Source organism: Ranitomeya variabilis, chromosome 3 (assembly GCF_051348905.1).
Source record: "Ranitomeya variabilis isolate aRanVar5 chromosome 3, aRanVar5.hap1, whole genome shotgun sequence".
In the NCBI taxonomy this organism is placed as follows: Eukaryota; Metazoa; Chordata; class Amphibia; order Anura; family Dendrobatidae; genus Ranitomeya; species Ranitomeya variabilis.
This window is the reverse complement of record NC_135234.1, coordinates 409,596,204-409,619,133: the sequence shown is the minus strand read 5'-3', so window position 1 is coordinate 409,619,133 and position 22,930 is coordinate 409,596,204. Positions and strand designations below refer to the sequence as shown.

Genomic DNA, 22,930 nt, shown 5'->3' with positions numbered 1-22,930 from the left:
GATTTTAATCAAGAATTTTAATCAGTTTTGTTCACTTTATTGCATTACGATACCTACCATACAGTAATAACTTTATGTATGAAATGTGATCTTTAATAATGATTCTTTGGGTATTATTAAATAGCATTAAATGAAGATATTACTATAAATCAGTTGAAACTTGTGCTTAAGAAAACTAATCTCCAGTACGTTTTCCGATAAATATCTGAATTAATCTTGTTTCTCTAAGTGAATGTAGAATGGCCTTACTTTTCAGGCCAGATGGTCTAAGGAAGTTTAAAGGGGTATTCCAATATCTAAGTCCTATCCCAATATGTAGTAGGTGTAATAATACAAATATTAGCAAGTACCCTCAATTAGAAATGTAGTATAGTTTTTCTGATTTGCTGTTTCTTTCCTTATGTGCAGGCATTGCAGGACCTTAGGTATCCATGGTTACGACCACTGATATATTGACAGTTAGCTAATTGCTAGTGGTCGTAACCATGGATACCTAAGGTCCTGTAATGCCTGCACATGAGGAAAGTGACATAGCGAATCAGAAAAACTATGCTACCTTTCTAATTGGAGGTATTTGCTAATATTATTATTATTATACCTTCTACCTCTTTAATACCTCTTTAAACTGTAAAGACCTCAAATACAGGTGTACGCTTTGAGAAGTGCCTCATATTATTAACATTAAACACACATCTACTTTCCATTATTTTTGTAAACACGACAATACACCCCTACATACAAAGGGAATGCTCCTTTGTCACATAGGATCTGATTTTATAATCACGATACCGGCTTGATAAGCCCGTAATCTAAACATTTAATCAGGGCTTCTCTAGCCACAGCTATGATATGTTGCTTGTTGGGATTGTTCTCTTCTTTTCCTATAACTGTTAAAATCTCCAACATCTCTGCCTCCACCAGCTTCTTTGCCAACTCTTGGTCTGCACAGATGAGGTTGTAGGCAATCACAATTCCTCGATGCTGAACTTGCAAGTCTTCATTCAGACAAAGTCTCTGCAGGATCTCCATCCACTGTGTTGTCTGGGAAGGAGCAAATACATCAGAATATGACCAAGCACATGTAATCTCTACAGCATCATTTCTAACTATGCTAAATGAATGAAATTAATTCAAATAGCATTTTATTAAAAACAGTTCCTTGAAGAATGGAAAACGCCATGCAAAATAAACTTTAATATTACCTAGTGGCTAATCAGTAACATATCACACTGCTTGTACTTACTACTTGGGTCATTTTATGGCACAGCTGCTTCTGCGCTCCAGTGAGAACAGCGAGAGTTCCAGCTGCTGCTCTTTGTAGTTTAACCTCATCCTCCTCTCCACAAAGCAAAATCACCAGTTTCAAACGATCATTTCCATCAGCTGTGAACCTCTCCTGAACCTAATGGAATAGAACATAGAGTATTATAAGTTCTAACAATGCAAAATCCTACAAATTGTTAAAAGTCTGAGACATTTTGGATGTTTTTGTACAGATCTTCTGAGTGAGGGGTTAATATCTACAGGTAACATATTACCCTTTCCCAGATAAAATGACGATATAAATTGAATAATCAAATTCAGGGCCATTACTTGAAATATCTGGCTCCCTTGTCATATATCTTATGCCCCATCATGTACTCTTAAACCTTAAGCAGAGAGAGACCACTGATGTCAATGCCCCCTGCAATTACTATGCACCGAAAGCGAACCTGTTACCTTGGGCCCCTCTTTTGGACACGTTAATCTGAGCCCCCGAGTACAGTATAATCTGACAAGCCTAAAAGCCGCCCTGATCACATTCACCCACCTCTTTATTCAACGACAGGTTGCACATACATTCGGTGGCAGCTTGTCGGATCTGTTCATGATTCTCAAACATGTAACTCTCAATGTCAGAAAGAGCTTTCTCCTTAATAATTTTTTGTCTGTAATAAAAATAGACAACAAGTTGATCATATATTTGCACTGAATATGGTAACAGCAAGATTTCTGGGCTGAGAGTAAACTAAACTCGGCCATTATAAAAATTAAAAAAAAACATGCTTTACATCCATTAAGACCATGAAAATCAGCTGCAAGAGTTGATTGAGAGCAAAAATTAGAGCAATCAGTCATTTTTTCTAATGGCTAACAGTATAAAAAAGCACTTTTTTTTTCTTTAACGATATTAAAGGGAATCTATCACCAGGTTTTTGTTTGTCACCTTAGAGCAGCATAATGTAGGGACAGAGAACCTGATTCCAGCGATGTATGACTTACTGGGCTGCTTACTGTAATTTCGATAAAATCCCTGTTTTCTCTGCTGCAGATCTAGCAGTTGTCTCCATGTTGAACTCCGTACAACCCCGCCCACACCACTGATTGGCAACTTTCTTTGTATACTGGCAGAAAGCTGCCAATCAGTGGTTAGGGCGGAGTTACATAGAGCAGACTACTTGGCACCAGACAACTAGTCCTCTAGGGATTATGTCCTTCTGATAAAACACTGACTTTATTGAAACTGCAACAAGCAGTCTAGTAAGTGACACATTACTAGAATCATGGTCTCAGCTTCTACATCATGCTACTCAGATTACTTAGAGTTTGCATTGATCTGCAGTTTTTTTGCATATCACACTTGGACTTAAGTTATTCTATGGGGCCGCATGCATGTCTGACTTTTTCCTGACCGAGCTAGTCGAGAATAAATCACTGCTAATACAAGTTTGATGAAATATTCGGATCGCATTCGGCCATGCAAGACATTGAGTCCTTGGAAATCATCGGACTGCACTCAGATGACATCAAAGTGCAGTCCAATTTCCACACACTGACATCAAAGAGAAGATGGAGACATTTTGTTCTACATCATCTCCTCACAGTGTGCTCCGATACTCTCAACTGAGAGAATCAGATCACAATATGCTGACATTCTGATCAGAGTTTGATCAGAGAGACATTTTCATAATTGGCCCAATTCTCTTGGATGAGACTATATTTGGCCATCTGGCCGTAGCCTTACAAGGGCTCATTCGGCTGTTACAAGTGCCCATTACTTGCCAAATTAGAAATGGTCATTTTACGGATTTTTCAGAAAAGGGCGTCCCAATATTCAATTAAAAATGACAATGACATGATTTCCTATTTTGAAAACATTCATTTTACAAACACAACACAAAAAATTGGACCTAATTATAAAAATTATAAAATTTTAGTTGCTAGAAGCAAAAGATTAGGCGTCCCAAAGAAAGGACATTGGTAGATAATGGGTTAATTGGACCAGTCTTACCTAGCTTAAAAAAGTCCTTTCACTAAGAATCATATTCAATTCAATTGTCGCCATTCCACCGATTCTGGGACAGTTTTTCTTTTTATTCTGTGCCACTTTGTTCCAAATTGTGCACATTTTTCCCTGGCTGAAGAGAGCATTGGCAGCTTTATTACAGAGGGCATAACTTTAGAATGGAGGGGCACAGAAGAAAGAAAAACTCCCAGAATCAGTGGAGCAGAACCAAGCAGATTAAACTGAAATATCCAGTGAAAGGTCCTCGTTAAAGTTTTGTTTTGTGGGTAATTAGCATGACTATTCTATGCATTAATATTATAATCACACATATATTTAGTCCCCTCCTTGGTATGTTGCTCCAATTGTCACGTCTATCTAATATTGGGAATACAAACCTTAATTTTTCGCTTTTCCCGGAGAGGTTTGTCAGGGCAAGGAGTGCTTCAAAGTTCTGCATACCATCTTTCTCTGTGTTCAGGAGACTGACCAGGGGACGTACCACTTCATATATCTGAAATAATACCATTGCAAGTTGGCCTCATTTTCCAATTATCAGCTTTATTCTAATGTATCTAAAAAGCGTATTAAGTTAATATCTACTGATAAATGGAAAGATTTCAGTGTACAATCAGAGGATGATAACCTGAAGAGACCTGACACTTGGCACAGCTTAGAGTTGGGACTAAGTTTAGACAATCTTCTTTGCATTAAACACATCCCAGAATACACTTTTATCATACAAGTACTGAGCTTTCTGAGGTTAAGGGAACATTTCCATAGGATCTTTCCCCTACAATGAAGTAGATAATGATGCAGATTTTGCTGTGGAAAGCACTGCTATGTATAGCGCAGGCGATTGGATTACCGGAGCTTCATGTCCCCTAAAAAAACTATTGAAGTCGGTAAAAATTGTGAAAAAAAGTTTTTTAAAAAATAAATAGAAATGGAAATAAAACAATAACATAAATTAAAACTACACATATTTGTTATCACTGCATTCAGAAATGTTCGATCTTTCAATGTATAAAAACAATTCGATCAGTAAACGATATAAAGCGTTTAAAACATGGTAAATTCAAGGTCCTTATTACATACCCGCTCTCCAGGGAATGCAATGTCAGGGTTAGACACAGCTGCTATCTTAGCCAGACCGTGAGCGGCCTTTGTTTTTCCTACTTCTGTACCTTCTAGGGCTAGTGGAATCATGGCCTATCCAAACACAATGCGAGAATTATACAGTAGATCCAAAATCAGCAATTCCGCTATACTGCAGACTCTACTATAAATTATATAATCAGTTATTCTGCATTTTACCTTGCCTCCTCCTTGTGCAACAATTGTTCCTCTGTCCTTAGGATCTTCACACAATGCTAAGAAAACCCTAAAACATTCACATTATTATAAATTATTTTTAATAAGAATTTTGCACTTGCACTTATGGTTTTTCAACAGCTTGCACATTTGAAAAAAAATTCTGATACGCAAAGCAAAACTTTGTACCTTTATTTAACAAGTGTCATGTGCAGAATGTCATTTACTACTGATACATAGATACTTTAGCCACAATTTTTCAAGTCAATAAGGAAATATATTATTTTTCTCCAGATAAAATGACTCTTCATGGTAAAGCCCTCAAAGAACAGCATGCCAGAGCCAAGATTTCTGGACTCTACTTAAAGCATTTTTTTCCTGATCATAAATAGTTGAAACTGTAAAGTGTTTGCAAAAAGAACAAACTTTGCAATTTACTTATTGTTTAAAAAAAACCTTTCCTTTCTCAAGAATAGAGTCCTTCTTAATTCTATTGTTTACTGCTCAATGCCTCGGTTACAGCTGCAGTCCGTCAGAGGTGACCGGTCTCCTAGGCAAGGAGCATGGTGCCAACAAATTCTTGTGAATAGAACTTCTAAGCTCTGGAACAGGTCAGATCAAAGTTACCTCTGTTTACAGCATCAGAGAGCTTACAGTTTGGGCCAGCAAAGCAACAATACCACTGGTTCAAACCATCAACCAATCAGGAGTGCCCTTTACTCCCCAAATCCTCACCCCAGCAAGTAGGGGGCTGAAAAGCGGTGCACTCCTGCTGAAGAAGATGATGCAATGCATTTATTAGTTATGCAACTTTACAGAATCTGGCAGGAAACCAAATATAACACTGGAGTCCTTGAGTTAAAGAAAAGAAGTAGATTGGGCTCAACTCCAATTAAGGCCACATTTTCATCTCAATATGCCAAAGTTTCTTTCAGACCAGGGGATGTTGTGTGCACATGATTTTCAGCATAATGTCTTACACTGTGATTTATCTGGCCAGTCTATCAGAGTTATACAGTAGTCCATGACACATTACCTCGCTAGCTGTTCTTTGGTTTGGTCTGTAAGGATGGCATTGTCTGCTTTCACCATGCAGGACAAAGCTGAGATGATATCAGCCTGTAGCAGTCTCTTTACACGTTTTGTTACAAAGTCTTTCTTATCCTAGAACAAAAAATAAGTAATTGTTACAGAAGACATCAACGTGTAAAATTTTTTGTTTCAGATCTATGTCATCAAAGCATCCCACCAATACATGTTGTTCTATGAACAATTCAAATACACTTGTAGCCAATGTGAATGACATTAGTCCACTACTAGTAGTAGACAACTTGCCTTTGGGTGTTGCTCTGGAACATGCTGCTTGGAAAATTTAGCCAGCTGGACAAGCTCCGGAATGACCTCCTTCACATCATAACTGTTTGTGCAGTTGACCAAAGTTGAAGCCACAGAGTAGAGAATGGTCTTATCACTTGTCTGTGCAAAAGTGAAATCATAATGTTAGTATTTCTGTATACAACTGTATCATGACATTAGTAAATGTGAACATGGCCTTACGTACCTTTGACATGTCGAACATAGCTTGCAGCGCTTGTTCGTCTTCCACAAAGTCATCTTTTACATCGGCATCCAATGTCAGATATGCCAGTCCTTCCACTGCCCACTTTCTAGTCTGTATGTCAATGCTTGGGTTACACAACCACCTATAATGAAGACCCAATCACCGATCTTAGATTAAAATACTATTCAAGAAATATGCCTAAACTTTTCATACCTAGTTATGCACATACAGGAATACACTGGCCTTTCAAACATCTTTCATGTTTCAGGATTATGCCATGTTTCATTATACAGTTTACAGATGAGAAATCATTTACATTATACAGTATATATACTCACTTCCTACATTGCTTGGCAAGTTTATCAGTGGATCCTTCTGCAAATTGTCTTAAACCATAGTCTGTACCTCCAGCTGATCCCAGCTTGCAAAGTCCCTGAAATTCAGAAACTACTATAGTTAATCTGAATTCTTCTGTAACATAATAAAATGAAATTTGTACGGTCAATTTACAAAGAAATACATAGAGAAATTGTAATATAAGGTTCTATAAATAACTCACGATACAAGTTCACCTTTCAAAAAACAGAACTTGTTGTTTTTCAAAGGTGTACACAGATGGCAAAATTAAAGCACTCTTCTCAGCAAGATTCAGTAGCCTCTTTTAAACATAATGTGTCCCAACTTAATGCCCTAATAGGAAGATCTTTAAAATTATTCATTTATTTTATTTTTATTTGTATTACACTATTCCCTTGGCTTCAATATCCCAATTACAATCTAATTTTTCCATAAAATTGATATACAGTGGCATGTAAAAGTTTGGGCACCCTTGGTCAAAACTACTGTTATTGTGAACAGTTAATCAAGTTGAAAATTAAATGATCTCTAAAAGGCCTAATGTTAAAGATTACATATTTTCGTTATTTTAGGCAAAAAGATATACATATACACTATGGTTCCAACATTTAGGGTCACCCAGACAATTTTGTGTTTTCCATGAAAACAAATACTTTTATTAATCAAATGAGTTGCCAAATGAATTGAAAATCTAGTCCAGGCATTGACAAGGTTTGAAAAAAATATTTTTATTTGAGATAATAATTTTCTCCTTGAAACTTTGTTTTCGTTAAAGAATGCTCCCTTTGCAGCAATTACAGCATTGCAGACCTTTGGCATTCTAGCAGTTAATTTGCTGAAGTAATCTGGAGACATTTCATCCCATGCTTCCAGAAGCCCCTCCCACAAGCTGGTTTGGCTTGATGGGCACTTTTTGCGTACCATACGGTCAAGCTGCTCCCACAACAGCTCAATGGGGTTGAGATCTGGTGACTGCGCTGGCCACTCCATTACAGATAGAATACCAGCTGCCTGCTTCTTCCCTAAATAGTTCATGCATAATTTGGAGGTGTGCTTTGGGTCATTGTCCTGCTGTAGGATGAAATTGGCTCCAATCAAGCGTTGTCCACAGGGTATGACGTTGCAAAATGGAGTGATAGCCTTCCTTATTCAATATCCCTTTTACCTTGTACAAATCTCCCACTTTACCAGCACCAAAGCAACCCCAGACCATCACATTACCTCCACCATGCTTGACAGATGGCGTCAGGCACTCTTCCAGCATCTTTTCAGTTCTGCGTCTCACAAATGTTCTTCTGTGTGATCCAAGCACCTCAAACTTTGATTCGTCTGTCCATAACACTTTTTTCCAAACTTCCTCTGTCCAATTTCTGTGTTCTTTTGCGCATATTAATCTTTTACTTTTATTAGCCAGTCTCAGATATGGCTTTTTCTTTGCCACTCTGCCTTAAGGCCAGCATCCTGGAGTCGCCTCTTCACTGTAGACGTTGACACTGGCGTTTTGTGTGTACTATTTATTGAAACTGCCAGTTGAGGACCTGTGAGGCGTCGTTTTATCAAACTACAGACTCTAATGTACTTGTCTTGTTGCTCAGTTGTGCAGCGGGGCCTCCCACTTATCTTTCTACTCTGGTTAGAGCCTGTTTGTGCTCTCTTCTGAAGGGAGTAGTACACACCGTTGTAGGAAGTCTTTAGTTTCTTGGCAATTTCTCGCATGGAATAGCTTTCATTTCTAAGAACAAGAATAGACTGTCGAGATTCACATGAAAGTACTTTTTTTCTGGCCATTTTGAGAGTTCAATGGAACCAACAAATGTAATGCTCCAGATTCTCAACTAGCTCAAAGGAAGGTCAGGTTTATAGGTTCTCTAATCAGCCAAACTGTTTTCAGCTGTGCTAACATACTTGCACAAGGGTTTTCAAGGGTATTCTAACCATCCATTAGCCTTCTTACACAGTTAGCAAACACAAAGTACCATAAGAACACTGGAGTGACGGTTGCTGGAAATGGGCCTCTATACACCTATGAATATATTGCATTACAAACCAGACGTTTACAGCTAGAATAGTCATTTGCCACATTAACAATATATAGAGTGTATTTCTGAATCATTTAATGTTAACTTCATTGGAAAAAACTGTGCTTTTCTTTCAAAAATAAGGAAATTTCTAAGTGACCCTACACTTTGGAACAGTAGTGTATTTTACAGTTTAAAGATTACAAAAAGGAAAATGGATCAATGCAAAAGTTTGGGCACCCTTGGAGATTTGTGTACTCAGATAAATTTGACCTAGGTTTGAGACCATAATTAGCCAGTTAGGGTTATGGCTTGTTCGCTGTCATCGCTAGAAAATATGCAAATTTCACAGCTTTATAAAAACCCTCTAAATCTCCTCTAACCTTGTACCAAAAAACAGCAGCCATGGGTTCTTCTAATCAGCTGCCTAGCACTCTGAAAATGTAAATGGTGGAGGCCCACAAAGTAGGAGAAGGTTATAAGAAGATAGCAAAGTGTTTTCAAGTTGCCCTTTCCTCAGTTTGAAATGTAATTAACAAATAGCAGTTAACAGGAACAATGGAGGTCAAGATAAAGTCTGGAAGATCAAGCAAAATTTCAGTGAGAGCTGCTCGCAGGATTGCTAGAGTCAAATCAGAAACCCCACTTGACTGCAAAAGACCTTCAGAAAGATTTAGCAGACTCTGGAGTTCTATTACATTGTTCTACTGTTCTGAGACACCTGCACAAATATGGCCTTCGTGGAAGAGGCAATAGAAGAAAACCTCTCCTGTGTCCTCACCATAAAATTCTGCATCAGAAGTATGCAAAAGAACATCTAAACAAGCCTGATGCATTCTGGATACAAATCCTGTGGACTGATGAGGTTAAAATAGAACTCTTTGGCCACAATGATGATCAAAGGTATGAGTGGAGAAAAAAGGGCTCAGAATTTCAGGAAAAGAACATCTCGCCAACCATTAAGCATCGGGATGGATCAATCATACTTTGGGGTTGTATTGCCCCAATGGTCAAATGGTGCAAACATAACACTATCTGTAAAATAGCTGAAGTTGAAAAGAGGATGGCTTCTACAAGTGGATAATGATCCTAAACACACGTCAAAATCCACAATAGACTACTTCAAAAGGCGCAAGCTGAAGGTTTTATAATGGCCCTCCCAGTCCCCTGATCTGAACATCATGGAAAATCTGTGGCTAGACCTCAAAATAGCAGTGCATGCAAGACGACCCAGGAATCTCACAGAGCTGGAAGAATTTTCCAAGGAACAATAGATGAAAATCCCTCAAACAAGAATTGAAAGACTCTTGTCTGGCTACAAAAAGTGTTTACATTCAAAAGGGGATGCTACTAGGTATTAACCATGTATGATGTCCAAACTTTTGCAATGCAAATTTTCCTTTTTGTAGTTTATAAAATGTAAAAGATGAAAATATATATATATTTTTTTGCCGAACATACAAAGGAAATGTGTCATCTTTAACTTTAGGCCTTTTAGAGATCATTTCATCTTCAACTTGCTTAACTGTTCACAATAACAGCAATTTTGATTAGGGGTGCCACTGTAACAGAGCTATATTGGGATATTTTCCATAGTCCTTGTCAATGGTGTAAATTATGTGATGGACATTGTTCATACTCACCACCAAGGCTCGGATCTTTATCTTCTCATTCTTTGTTTTCTTGTAGATGTCTTTCAACAAGGACACTCCATTTGTTATAATAAAAGTAGCACGGTTGAGTTTTGTAGAAGCATGAATAAGAGCTTCCACTGCAACCAGTTGGTCTACTTCATTTTCTGACCCAGTTAGTGCTACCATCATTTCCATAACCCCCGGCAAAGCCAGGAGTTTGTTGCCCAAATCAAAGGGCCCCTGCAAAATTCCTGACACAGTCTGTATGGCATGTAGGTTCTTCTCCATATTTTTGGGGTCAAACTGTCCACTGTGATAAAACAAAGCACAAATATTCACTATTCTGTATTATATACAATTAATTTCACTGACGAACTCTCATATAAAAAATAGGTTTTATGATAAAGTTGATTATTTTATCATAAAAAAGTTTAGTTTTTCATCTGTATAGTGACTTACGTTATATACTCCTCACAAATCTGTCTGAAGTTATCTCTCTCTGGATCACAACGGAGATCATCATACAGTTTATTTAGAAGGATTGAAGCCGTTAACCTGGTATTGACTGTCAAAGAAAGGCAATTTGGCAATTCAGGAATCTGACTTAAGACCTTAAGAATCTTCTTTAAGCCTAGAGGAAAAATACAAAATTTAGTTTTTTTTTTAGAATTACATTTTTAAATAGACTCTGAAAGACCTGACGGTATCCATACAGTTTTAAAGGTATCAACATTTTATGAAAACCGTATACTAAAATCAGAATTTCAAAACATTTGCCATCACTTTTCACATGTATAAATAATAAGGTACTCTAAAACCATAGTGAGGCTAACAAATGAGAAAATGTGGCCTATTCGAATCCTCTAAAATAATATAACTGTCGGCACTGATAAAAACTTAAACTTTGTTTAAAAAAAAATAAAATTTGAAACTTTTAAAATACTGTTATTTCCTGTTCATTTAGTATTAGATCAAGAGTATGCAAACTTTTAACCGTATAGAGAGAAATCTCCGGGAAACTTCATGTCTGTTTCCCAAAAGGAGTGTTAATCTATGCATGTTTTATATACTCTTAAAGTGCATTTGTCACTAGGATTAACCCTTCTAAGCCATCCAGCAACCAGGCAACCCCCACATGTACTTATGCTGGCTAAGGCTACGTTCACATTTGCGTTGTGCGGCGCAGCGTTGGCGACACAACGCACAACGCATGCACAACGCAGCGTTTTGGGACACTGTTCTAAGGACACCTGAGCGTGCTCGAGAAATCTCGAGTAACGAGTATATTCGCTCATCACTAATCATACTGCCTCGTCCATGACAAGGAATGCAACATAAGAAGATCCTACAAGAACACAGCTTTCCCGTCACTGAAGAAGGAAGTAGTTGTACTGATCAGACCCATGTGCTGTCCAAGGGACCAAGAGATTTTGGCAGCTATAGAGACTATAAAGACTGAAAAATACAGTAATTTGTAAATGGTAAGGACTACTCAGACAACAACTTCACCTGCATCAACCACAAAGAGAGACTTGGAATTGTCCTTATTCTTCAGGTCGTATCGTGGGATGTTTTTATTAAGCAGGTTGAGAGCTTGATCTCTGCCGTGTCCAGAAACATTTTTACTAACAAGCATGTCCAACAAATGCGTAGTGATCATCCGGAGGTCTTTCTTAGTATCTATAAAAAACAACAAGAATATTTACTCCCACAACTCTTTGCCTAAAACATTTTATTACTTTGTGTAATGTACGTATACAATAATATGTTTAAAGGGGTCATCCAGCTTGTTTGAACCGATGACCTATGCTTAGGATAGATAATACATGTTTGATTGGTGACATGAATCTAATATTGATGGACTATCTAGCTAAAACTTTGGATTCCCCCTTTAAATTTCTTTTGGATGTTATGCATAAGCAGTGGAGCAGAAGGAGATAGAGTACAGAAGATAAGAAAATGAAAAGAAAATAATAAAATAGACAACTAGTGGTCTATAGTACATTCAAAGTGAATAGTACATTTTGACCAAACTCAGGCTGGGCTGCCGTTACCAGTGGGGTACAAAGTGGAATTTCAGTATTTGCAGATGGTATAAAACCCTCTAAGGTAATAACCACAGAGGAAGGCAATATAATATAGTGACCGAATATAAGGTTAAATTCACAGTAATTAGATCCATGGCATCCATCAGTCTTGTGTAAATTCTCCTTTAATTAAATTTTAAAACACTTTCATCACCAGGGTTGGAGTAGGTTCTTGTTTCTGAACAACTGGATGAAACGTCGCACCAAATGGCCGTCATGACAGACAAGGGGAAATTAGTCCATCACAGTCCTCATGCTGAAAGTGTTTTACAAGTGTTGTACAAATATCTGAGTGGACACTAGAAATCCATTCTTCACTTTTATATCTAGAACTTTAACCATGAAGAAAGGGCATACTTTAGGTGAAGAAGGTTTAATCATCACAATAGATGGGGACTCTTTACTTTAAGAGCATTAAAGGGAACCTGTCACCACGTTTTTGGAAGATGGGATAAAAATAGCGTTAAATAGGGGCAGAGGTGGGCGTTACGGGCGTTACATTAGTGTGTTTGTTATGCGTTTATTACCCACCTAAGTTGCCGAAATACCTTTGCAAAGTCTCCGTTTTCGCCTGTCAATCAGGCTGGTCTGGTCAAAAGGGTGTGTTGTCTTCCCCCCAGATTTTGCGTAGTTTTCCGTTGGTGGCGTAGTGGTGTGCGCATGCCCAAGGTCCCGAATCCTCTGCCAGGGGATTTAAAAGAGCGCGCTGTTCGTTATTTCATTGGTGATCGGTGGGCGCGGCCATCTTCCTTTGGCCGCGCGTGCGCAGAAGCGGCGCTCTGCTGGCCGCGGCTTCAGGAAAATGGCCGCCGCGATCTCCATCTGCGCACGCGCGGCATCCCACGGCCATTTTCCTGAAGCCGCGGCCAGCAGAGCGCCGCTTCTGCGCACGCGCGGCCAAAGGAAGATGGCCGCGCCCACCGATCACCAATGAAATAACGAACAGCGCGCTCTTTTAAATCCCCTGGCAGAGGATTCGGGACCTTGGGCATGCGCACACCACTACGCCACCAACGGAAAACTACGCAATATCTGGGGGAAGACAACACGCCCTTTTGACCAGACCAGCCTGATTGACAGGCGAAAACGGAGACTTTGCAAAGGTATTTCGGCAACTTAGGTGGGTAATAAACGCATAACAAACACACTAATGTAACGCCCACCTCTGCCCCTATTTAACGCTATTTTTATCCCATCTTCCAAAAACGTGGTGACAGGTTCCCTTTAAGACGTTAGACCCCTAACACAAGATATTATTTAATTGAAGGGCCTGGTTGCTTGCTTGAAAAATATATCACAAGTTATGGACAGTAGATTTTTAGACATTGAACATTGATCTATGGATTTATTTGGGGAATAACTTATTCTGGATTATTGTTTCTTCTTGAATGGGGCAATTTACATTCTCAGAATTTTTTTTGTATTTTACTGGATCATCACAATTGGAATTTGCATTGGATTTATGTATTTTTTTAACCTTCTCATCTATGTAACTATATGAGAGCGAGCATTAACCAATCCTGGTTGCGTGCAATATATTGTACATCTTAATACTTATTATACTATCACAACTTAATTGCTTTGCTGGATGCCCTGTATTTAGAAACCAATTATGTTTGTATGGTGACCATCATTATTTTCAAAATATAAATGTTAAATTAAACTATAAATAGTTTTCATGTAATAAACTCTTACCTAGTACAAGGGCCTCCTCTTTGCTGTGTTCTTTCCGATCCTCTTTTGTGAGAGAGTCCACAATATTTTGCACAAGATTGCATGTTGCTAGAGCAATTTCTTCATTGTCCATAGCCATAATGCGGCAGATCCGATCAAAACCAACAAGATGCAGAATAGCAGTGGCCTGTGTAGAATAAAACGCTAATTGTATTACACATTGGTAGACCACAACATACATACGCAAAGGCTGGGCAAGGTTTGCCTGTATGCTACAGGATTAAATATACATCAACAACTCTAGTTTGTCTTACACTAGCAGCCAGTTCTACATTAATACTAGAATATTGTTAATTACTACTCCTAGTTTACCTTCAATTAAGTTTGCAGTAAAACTTTTGTTTGCCTATTTTTTATAATATTCAATGAAAATAATGTTCTTACTTCTAAATGTGCTTAATATTTATCGGCTGAACACATAACAGCTATTCTACCCGATTCCCCCACACATATGCCTGCTCGTTTAGGCAAAGCATGATTTTAATTTACAGGGGAAGAGGTAGCTTACAGACTCTTCTGACAAAGGCTTATCTCCTTTGAAAACACAGGACTGGGCATGTTAAAATCCAACAAGCCTGGTGTTACATTTATCCAATATCTGTCATCAGGGAAAAGTTGGCAGGTTTGGCCAACTATATACTAATGTGTGTGGATCTATCGTAAAAAAAAACGCAAAGACTTACTCGTGCTCTATGCCCTGTACACATTCCAGACAGTGTTCTCACTGCAGAGAGAATTAGCTCTGTATCTTTAGTTGCCACTAACTGAAGGAGAAGGTTTACACCATTGTTTTGGAAAATCCGCTCGGCACCAGCTTCCTCTCTGCCCAGAACTATAAGATTGTTGACAGCCTGCGAAAAAAAAAAGGTTTATGCATAATAAAATGTTTAAATTGCACATCTGTAAAATCAAGATCTCTAATAATCATTTTTATTTCATTCATCATTTGTTATTACTTGCATGCACAAGTAAAGGGTTATGTTTGTAGCAGCAGGAAACCGTGTAGGGACATCCTGTACCATGCTAAGCTTTGTGCTCTACGTACAAAGCTATTCTACCTTAAAAGTAACACTGAAGAACACAGAAAAATATTTGATGATGTTTGCCATGTGTTTTTTGTGTCTTATTTTATAAAATATGATGAACAGAAAACTCTGTATGACTTTATATTTAACTGAAGGTACAGTAAGGCTCCATGCACCCCTATCAGTGACATATTTCAGTTCTATCTATTAGATCTAAGCCTGTTTGACTTCAGAAAACCAACTTTCATAAAGAAAATGTGTCCTGTAACTCACTTTCTCCCTCTTCTCTTTTTCAGTATTTGGGTCCAGCAGGATTTCAAACATCTTTTGAACCCTGGAGTCAGTAGAAAACTGAACATGAAGCTGTGACAAACAAAAAAAAAACACGGTGCACACAATTAGAAAGGCTGCTCAAAGAACATGTAAGATTAGCACAAAATGACACAGTGATACACTTAGGTCCTAAATACATGGCAAAGACAGGTCAAACAGGCTGTACATCAGCACATGAAGCCCCCAGGGGCTCTGAACGCCGTATACTTCCTGAATGGGTGATATTGGTGCCAAGCACATAGATTTCTGCAAGGCCTGATTAGAAATATGTGCAACAAATCTATAACCAGTCCACTGGATGGTGTATTGTGGGCTGGAATTAGTAGAGGGAACCTGACAGTAGACACATTACCCAAACCACAGAGAGCATGTATCAGACACTGGCTGTATGATATTGTAAAGTGACTTAGAGCGGTAGACATGATCAAGCTACTGTCCGGTTATGTTCTGTCACTTTACAAGAAAACCATGTCCCAGTGTGCTGTCAGGTGTGGGGTGTATCACGCTCACTTGTAGACCGCAGGCCTTTGCTGTTTCCAGGCCTCAGGAGCTGCCATACGCAACTCAGGGAACCCCAAGTTCACTTCAACCAACAGAAGTTTACTGGACAGTTCAAGATCATCACATTGTAACATATGGAATAAGGCACAACTCTTCATATTCCTTACTTCCTTAGCACAACACATCTTCATTTCTACCATTCATTTCTCCTGGTCTATTCCTATGCCCATTGGCTCAATCAGCCCAAGGGATTTCCTGTCCAGTTCCACAGTGCACCTGGGATCCACTACCTTCCCTTTACAAGGTTCCACATCTATCTTCCTTGTGCACCAGAGGACCCGATGTGCCATTCAGCCCCAATGTCAGGCCTTGAGCTCCTGACATTGACGGAATATCGGCACAGGATTCTACTATGGCCTCCCACTTCCTCGATCGATAGGTAATTACTGGCTCAAGCTGCCCACTGCACTTGAACTTGACCTTGCGACTGTATTTCCCTATCTGAGTCAGTATCAGGAAGTTTCTGCTTTTCACTAGCCCCCTCCCACTGTGGGTTAGCCCCAATCATTAATTGTACCTTCTTGTACCTTCAGCTATCTACAGTTACTATCCTACCAACAGAATGTACTAAGCCTATTGTCCATATCCTTATGCTATACTCACACTGTGCATATTATACTTTACATTGCTATATTAACCCCTTCACGACTTTGCCCTTTTCCGTTTTTGAGTTCTCGTTTTTCGCTCCCCTCCTTCCCAGAGCCATAACTTTATTTTTCCGTCAATATGACCATGTGAGGGCTTGTTTTTTGCAGAACAAGTTGCACTTTTGAAAGACATCATTGGTTTTAGCATGTCATTTACTAGAAAACGGGAAAAAAAATCCAAGTGCGGTGAAAATTTTAAAAAAGTGCAATCCCACGCTTGTTTTTTGTTTGGCTTTTTTGCTAGGTTAACTAAAGGCTAAAATTTACCTGCTATTATGATTATCCAGGTCATTCCGAGTTCATAGACACCAAACATGTCTAGGTTACTTTTTACCTAAGTGGTAAAAAAAAAAATCCAAACTTTGCTAAAAAAAATTGTGCAATTTTCCAATACCCGTAGCGTCTCCATTTTTCGTGATCTTGGGTCAGGTGAGGGCTTATTTTTTGCGTGCTGAGCTGACATTTTTAATGATACCATTTTGGTGCAGATACGTTCTTTTGATCGCCTGTTATTGCATTTTAATGCAATGTCGCGGCGACCAAAAAATGTAATTCTGGTGTTTCGAATCTTTGTCTCGCTACACTGTTTAGCGATCAGGTTAATCCTTTTTTTATTGATAGAACGGGTGATTCTGAACGTGGCGATACCAAATATGTGTAGGCTTGATTTTTTTTTTATTGTTTTATTTTGAATGGGGCGAAAGGGGGGTGATTTAAACTTTTATATCATTTTATTTTTTTCATATTTTTTAAGCTTTTTTTTTTTTTTTTTTACTTTTGCCATGCTTCAATAGCCTCCATGGGAGGCTAGAAGCTGGCATAGCCTGATCGGCTCTGCTACATAGCAGCGATCATCAGATCGCTCCTATGTAGCTGAATTACAGGCTTGCTATGAGCGCCGACCACAAGGTGGCGCTCACAGCAAGCCGGTATCAGCAACCATAGAGGTCTCAAGAAGACCTCTGGTTGCTATGCCGACGCATCGCTGACCCCCGATCATGTGATGGGGGTCGGCGATGCGTTCATTTCCAGCCCGATGGCCGGAAGCGCCGGTTAAATGCCGCTGTCAGCATTTGACAGAGGCATTTAACTAGTTAATAGCGGCAGGTGAATCGCAGGATTACAATAAAAGGTGACATCTCTATAGACAATGGATAACAAAGGTTGACTGGCACTGCTAGGAGTAATCTCTTTCAGTTCTAGCTACAACTGCATTCATATTTCACATAACTCAGTTTGCTTTAGTTGCCCCCTGGTGGTCTGCATGAGCTGCAGAAAGGTCACTTGCCTGGCACAGGTTTTACAGCTTGCTCTCACGTAGACTTACCTTCTGGTGGATATCCGTGCCTATTCTGTGGAGAATCTCTTGGAATGTTTGATTCTTCGGCTCAAGTGTTGCACATCTCTGAACATCCTTAAATGCTTGGTCCAATTTCCCCAGTTTTTCTAGGGCCTGACAACGCCTGAATAAAGCCTTAACATCTGATGCATCCACATCGATGGCTAAAATTAGAACAAAACACTTGTTTTTCGATTAATCTGACCAAACTGTGCCAGACTGTTCACTTCAAGGAGTATTCCTGTCTGCAAGATCCTATCCCAATATGTAATAGGTGTAATAATAATACTGATATTAGCAAATACCTCTAAGACCAGATCTGTCCATCAGCCTCCTCCAGTAGAAAAGAAGCTCTCCTATTAGTGTTGAGCGATACCGTCCGATACTTGAAAGTATCGGTATCGGAAAGTATCGGCCGATACCGGCAAAGTATCGGATCCAATCCGATACCGATACCAATACAAGTCAATGGGACTCAAGTATCGGACGGTATTCCTGATGGTTCCCAGGGTCTGAAGGAGAGGAAACTCTCCTTCAGGCCCTGGGATCCATATTAATGTGTAAAAGAAAGAATTAAAATAAAAAATATTGCTATACTCACCTGTCCGACGCAGCCTGGACCTCAGCGAGGGAACCGGCAGCGTTGTTTGTTTAAAATTCGCGCTTTTACTTGGTTACGTGAAGTCCCGGCTTGTGATTGGTCAGGGCGGCCGTTGCCGGGACGCGGACCAATCACAGCAAGCCGTGACGAAATTACGTCACGGCTTGCTGTGATTGGTCCGCGTCCCGGCAACATGGCCGCCATTAACCAATCACAAGCCGTGACGTCACGGGAGGCTGGACATGCGCGTATTTTAAAAAGCGCGCGTGTCCAGCCTCCAGTGACGTCCCGGCTTATGATTGGTCACGGCGCCATGTTGCCGGGACGCGGACCAATCACAGCAAGCCGTGACGAAATTACGTCACGGCTTGCTGTGATTGGTCCGCGTCCCGGCAACATGGCCGCCATTAACCAATCACAAGCCGTGACGTCACGGGAGGCTGGACACGCGCGCTTTTTAAAATACACGCATGTCCAGCCTCCCGTGACGTCACGGCTTGTGATTGGTTAATGGCGGCCATGTTGCCGGGACGCGGACCAATCACAGCAAGCCGTGACGTAATTTCGTCACGGCTTGCTGTGATTGGTCCGCGTCCCGGCAACATGGCCGCCCTGACCAATCACAAGCCGGGACTTCACGTAACCAAGTAAAAGCGCGAAATTTAAACAAACAACGCTGCCGGTTCCCTCGCTGAGGTCCAGGCTGCGTCGGAGAGGTGAGTATAACAATATTTTTTATTTTAATTCTCTCTTTTACACATTATTACATTAATGTTGTTGCGATACCCGATACCCGATACCACAAAAGTATCGGATCTCGGTATCGGAATTCCGATACAGCAAATATCGGCCGATACCCGATACTTGCAGTATCGGAATGCTCAACACTATCTCCTATGTGAAGTGTACAATTGGAGGAGGCTGACAGACATGCCTGGTCACATGCTCCTCCACCAGCAGATGGTCAGAAGTGCTGGTCACTATGCAAAGAAAGCTGTACTAACAAGAGAAAGTAGCCCACTTCTTTAAAGGGAACCTGACAGGCGATTCTTCGCTACACGAATCGCAGCCTGCTTGCACAATTTCAGCAACATATAGTATACTCTGAAATGCTCTGGTGTTTCCGAAAAATATGCTTTAAAGATGAGCCTGGGATGAGACTAGTCCAGCGCCGCCCCCTGCTGACTCTTCCTAGTGCTACTGTAGGTGATTGACAGGTCTCTTCCCATGTAAACACGAGAGAGACCAGTCAATCAACTACGTCAGCCCTCTCGTCTCTGGCTATGTTACAAATGTTCAAAGTTTATTTTCTCTGAAACACTGGAGTGCTTGAGAGAAAATATACCTAGCAGCAATCGTACAGCCTGGTTCTGATTCATGCTGCCCACGGTTTGGTTTTATATTAGTTTTTCACATCTTCTACAGATCGGTTTCTACCAAAGGAATGAGAATTCACAATGACTATTTTATTGTGTACAGATAAGCTCAGTGAAGTTATTATAACTCAACCTCGCAAACCTGAGCTATTCTAGACTAAACCAGATCACAATAGAATGTAGACCTACAAAGGGAAGTCCACCAGGAGGGTCTACATACCTTTGGAGGCATCAGAGGCTGCTTGAACATAGTTCTCCTTTGAAAATATAAAAAGAGAAAGTAGATTATTAGGCTATGTTCACACATTGCTTTTTTTCTGCAGCCAAAACTTGACCTCTTGGCAGTAAAAAAAAAGCTGCAGGTAAAACGCAATGCCTTTTTTCAGGATCCCAAAGTTCAGCTTTGGTTCCACTCTAAGGTTACATGAACATGAAGAGGAAGCCGGGGATCAGCTGCAGCCCAGACTTCCTCTTCATGTTCAGTTTGTTCTAAGGCGAAGACAGGGTATGCCACAACACCGCATCACAGCCAGGGGAGAGCAAGTGCTGACACTGCCGGAATGGCGCCAGCATCGGAGGTGAGTATAGGCTTTATTATTTTATTGAGGCATAAAATTTGGTTTAAGAAGGGGCTGTCCTAATAGCGGACAACCCCTTTTATATTGATGGCCTGTCTTTAGGATAGGTCATCAATGTCTGATCAGTAAGGGTGTGAAATACAACATTCCTGCTGACTAATTGTTCCCAGTGCCAGTGATGGCCGTAACTGCTCAATTCCGGAGCTACACATCACAGCTCTGTAAGTTGTGTAGTGGTCACCGTTGGGTACTGTATATCCACCCCTATTCAAATGAATGTGAGTGGATCTGCAATACCCCGCTGTGGCCACATAACAGTTGACAGCAGGGGCTGGCTGGCACTTTTCAGCCTGGGGGGCAATCACAAGGCAGTGGCCCTCGAGTTGCGGTGGCCCTCCTTTTCCCTGCTTACCTCTGGCCATTGCATTAAAGCAGCAGACATAACAGGCTTTAAAAACAGGCTGGTACAGAGATATGGGAACAGAACTGAGCTTGCTGCATAGATATGGGAGCAGAACCGAGCTTACTACAGAAATATGGGAGCAGAACCGAGCTTACTACAGAGATATGGGAGCAGAACCGAGCTTACTACAGAGATATGGGAGCAGAACCGAGCTTACTACAGAGATATTGGAGCAGAACAGAGCTTCCTATAGAGATATAGGAGCAGAACAGAGCTTACTGCAGAGATATGGGAGCAGAACGGAGCTTACTACAGAGATATGGGAGCAGAACGGAGCTTACTGCAGAGATATGGGAACAGAACGGAGCTTACTACAGACATATGGGAGCAGAACGGAGCTTACTACAGACATATGGGCGCAGAACGGAGCTTACTACAGAGCAGTATAATATAGTAAAATATATAGATGAATTAGAAATGGCGACACACGCAAACGTCATCTGCATTAGTAATACATGCACCATTACATAATTAGTTGTAGGCTGGGTTCACAAGAGTGAAGTTTACATTCTGTATACGCACCACAACCTCCAGCCTCACGGAGGGTATCCCTCCTGTAAACCCAGCCTGACGGGGACAACCCCTTATAAATGGAAGTGTGCTCCTCTAAACCATGCAATCACTGCCAATCCTCCAACCGTAAGTGGTGAATTTCCAGAGCTGGGAAATGGGAGTTCAATATTAGAACACGTCAACTTTGGTTCCCGTCCCGCCTCAAGGGAGTATGGTAGACAGGTGTGATAAGACTATTAGAAAAACTACTGCCACACACACGGCAGTACATACTGGCAGAAGTGTGAGGGCATTAGTGCCTGTGTATGGACATGTTAGTGCCTCTTAGCTTCCGGCAATGTGTTACCTCAGCTCACATTTGGGCCATACCATTGTAAAACAGGTAGACACATTTACCCACTGACCCTACTATTCATAAGGAACTGCTGTCTACCCCTTAGTTGCCCACTGTATATAGTAAGTGTGGGGATGTGGGCTACAGAACAACACAGGGCGATGACACTGCTACCTGAACCCTTCAGCTGCCCCACAATATGCAGGGAGTAAAACCAGTACAAAGTATGGCAGCCTCCCTGCAGAGCTGTCCAGGGCCGGACTGGGACAAAAAAGGAGCAATGCCACACAAACCCCACCAGCCCACAGACTATAAAGGTATCTTCACACTCAGCAACTTTACAATGAGAACGACAACAATCCGTGACGTTGCAGCGTCCTGGTTAGCGATCTCATTGTGTTTGACACGCAGCAGCGATCTGGATCCCGCTGTGCCATCGCTGGTCGGAGCTAGAAGTCCAGAACTTTATTTGGTCGTCAGGTCGGCGTGTATCGTCATGTTTGACATCAAAAGCAACGATGTCAGCAATGTTTTACATGGAGCTAACGACCTGTAAGAACGAGAGGTGAGTCGCCGTTACGTCACAGGATCGCTCCTGCATCGTTGTGGAGCTGCTGTGTTTGACGTCTCTACAGCGACCTAAACAGCGACGCTGCAGCGATCGGCTCGTTGTCTATATCGCTGCAGCGTCGCTGAGTGTGATGGTACCTTAACACTCCCCCCACACCCGATCAGTGAATTTTCCTATACTGTGTTGTGCCCTTCAACACTCCTCTTAAAGGCGTTATTTGAAGAGCTATGTGTGAATGTCGCCACAGTGCCCACGATTGATCGCTTCTTTAGAGCGCTGGTTCTCGAGATCATGGGGGTCCCAGCGGTCGGACCCCAGCAACTACAAAGTTCTCGGGAAAGGGGATTACTTGGTATAATCCATTTAAATGTGTTTTCCAATATATATATATATTATTTTCCCATAGTTTTCCTGAAAATAATAAACCAATATTAATCCTCCCAAAGACCAATGTCACCTATCCGAGAACAGGACAGGAACAGGATTGGCAGGAGGAGTGGTACTGTGCAGTGTATATATACAGGACAGGTGGAGGGTACTGTGCAGTGTATATACAGGAGGAGTGGTACTGTGCAGTGTACATATACAGGACAGGAGGAGTGGTACTGTGCAGTGTACA

The 22,930-nt window shown here is 40.7% G+C and overlaps 1 protein-coding gene across 1 annotated transcript in view; it reads right to left on the bottom strand.

The window, feature by feature from the left end:
• Positions 1-552: 552 nt before the first annotated feature.
• UNC45B (unc-45 myosin chaperone B) overlaps positions 553-22,930 on the bottom strand; it is a 39,829-nt gene continuing 17,451 nt past the window's right edge. The window contains exons 3-20 of the mRNA XM_077299634.1: positions 20,073-20,109; positions 17,864-18,039; positions 15,269-15,358; positions 14,654-14,821; positions 13,932-14,097; positions 11,659-11,829; positions 10,609-10,780; positions 10,159-10,459; positions 6,479-6,573; positions 6,141-6,282; positions 5,915-6,055; positions 5,616-5,743; positions 4,583-4,649; positions 4,364-4,477; positions 3,664-3,779; positions 1,811-1,928; positions 1,244-1,402; positions 553-1,041 (exon numbers count right to left, since the gene is read on the bottom strand). Of these exons, the coding sequence (XP_077155749.1) occupies positions 781-1,041; positions 1,244-1,402; positions 1,811-1,928; positions 3,664-3,779; positions 4,364-4,477; positions 4,583-4,649; positions 5,616-5,743; positions 5,915-6,055; positions 6,141-6,282; positions 6,479-6,573; positions 10,159-10,459; positions 10,609-10,780; positions 11,659-11,829; positions 13,932-14,097; positions 14,654-14,821; positions 15,269-15,358; positions 17,864-18,039; positions 20,073-20,109 (2,622 nt within the window). The 3' untranslated portion in view covers positions 553-780. The remainder of the gene's footprint in view (positions 1,042-1,243; positions 1,403-1,810; positions 1,929-3,663; positions 3,780-4,363; positions 4,478-4,582; positions 4,650-5,615; positions 5,744-5,914; positions 6,056-6,140; positions 6,283-6,478; positions 6,574-10,158; positions 10,460-10,608; positions 10,781-11,658; positions 11,830-13,931; positions 14,098-14,653; positions 14,822-15,268; positions 15,359-17,863; positions 18,040-20,072; positions 20,110-22,930) is intronic.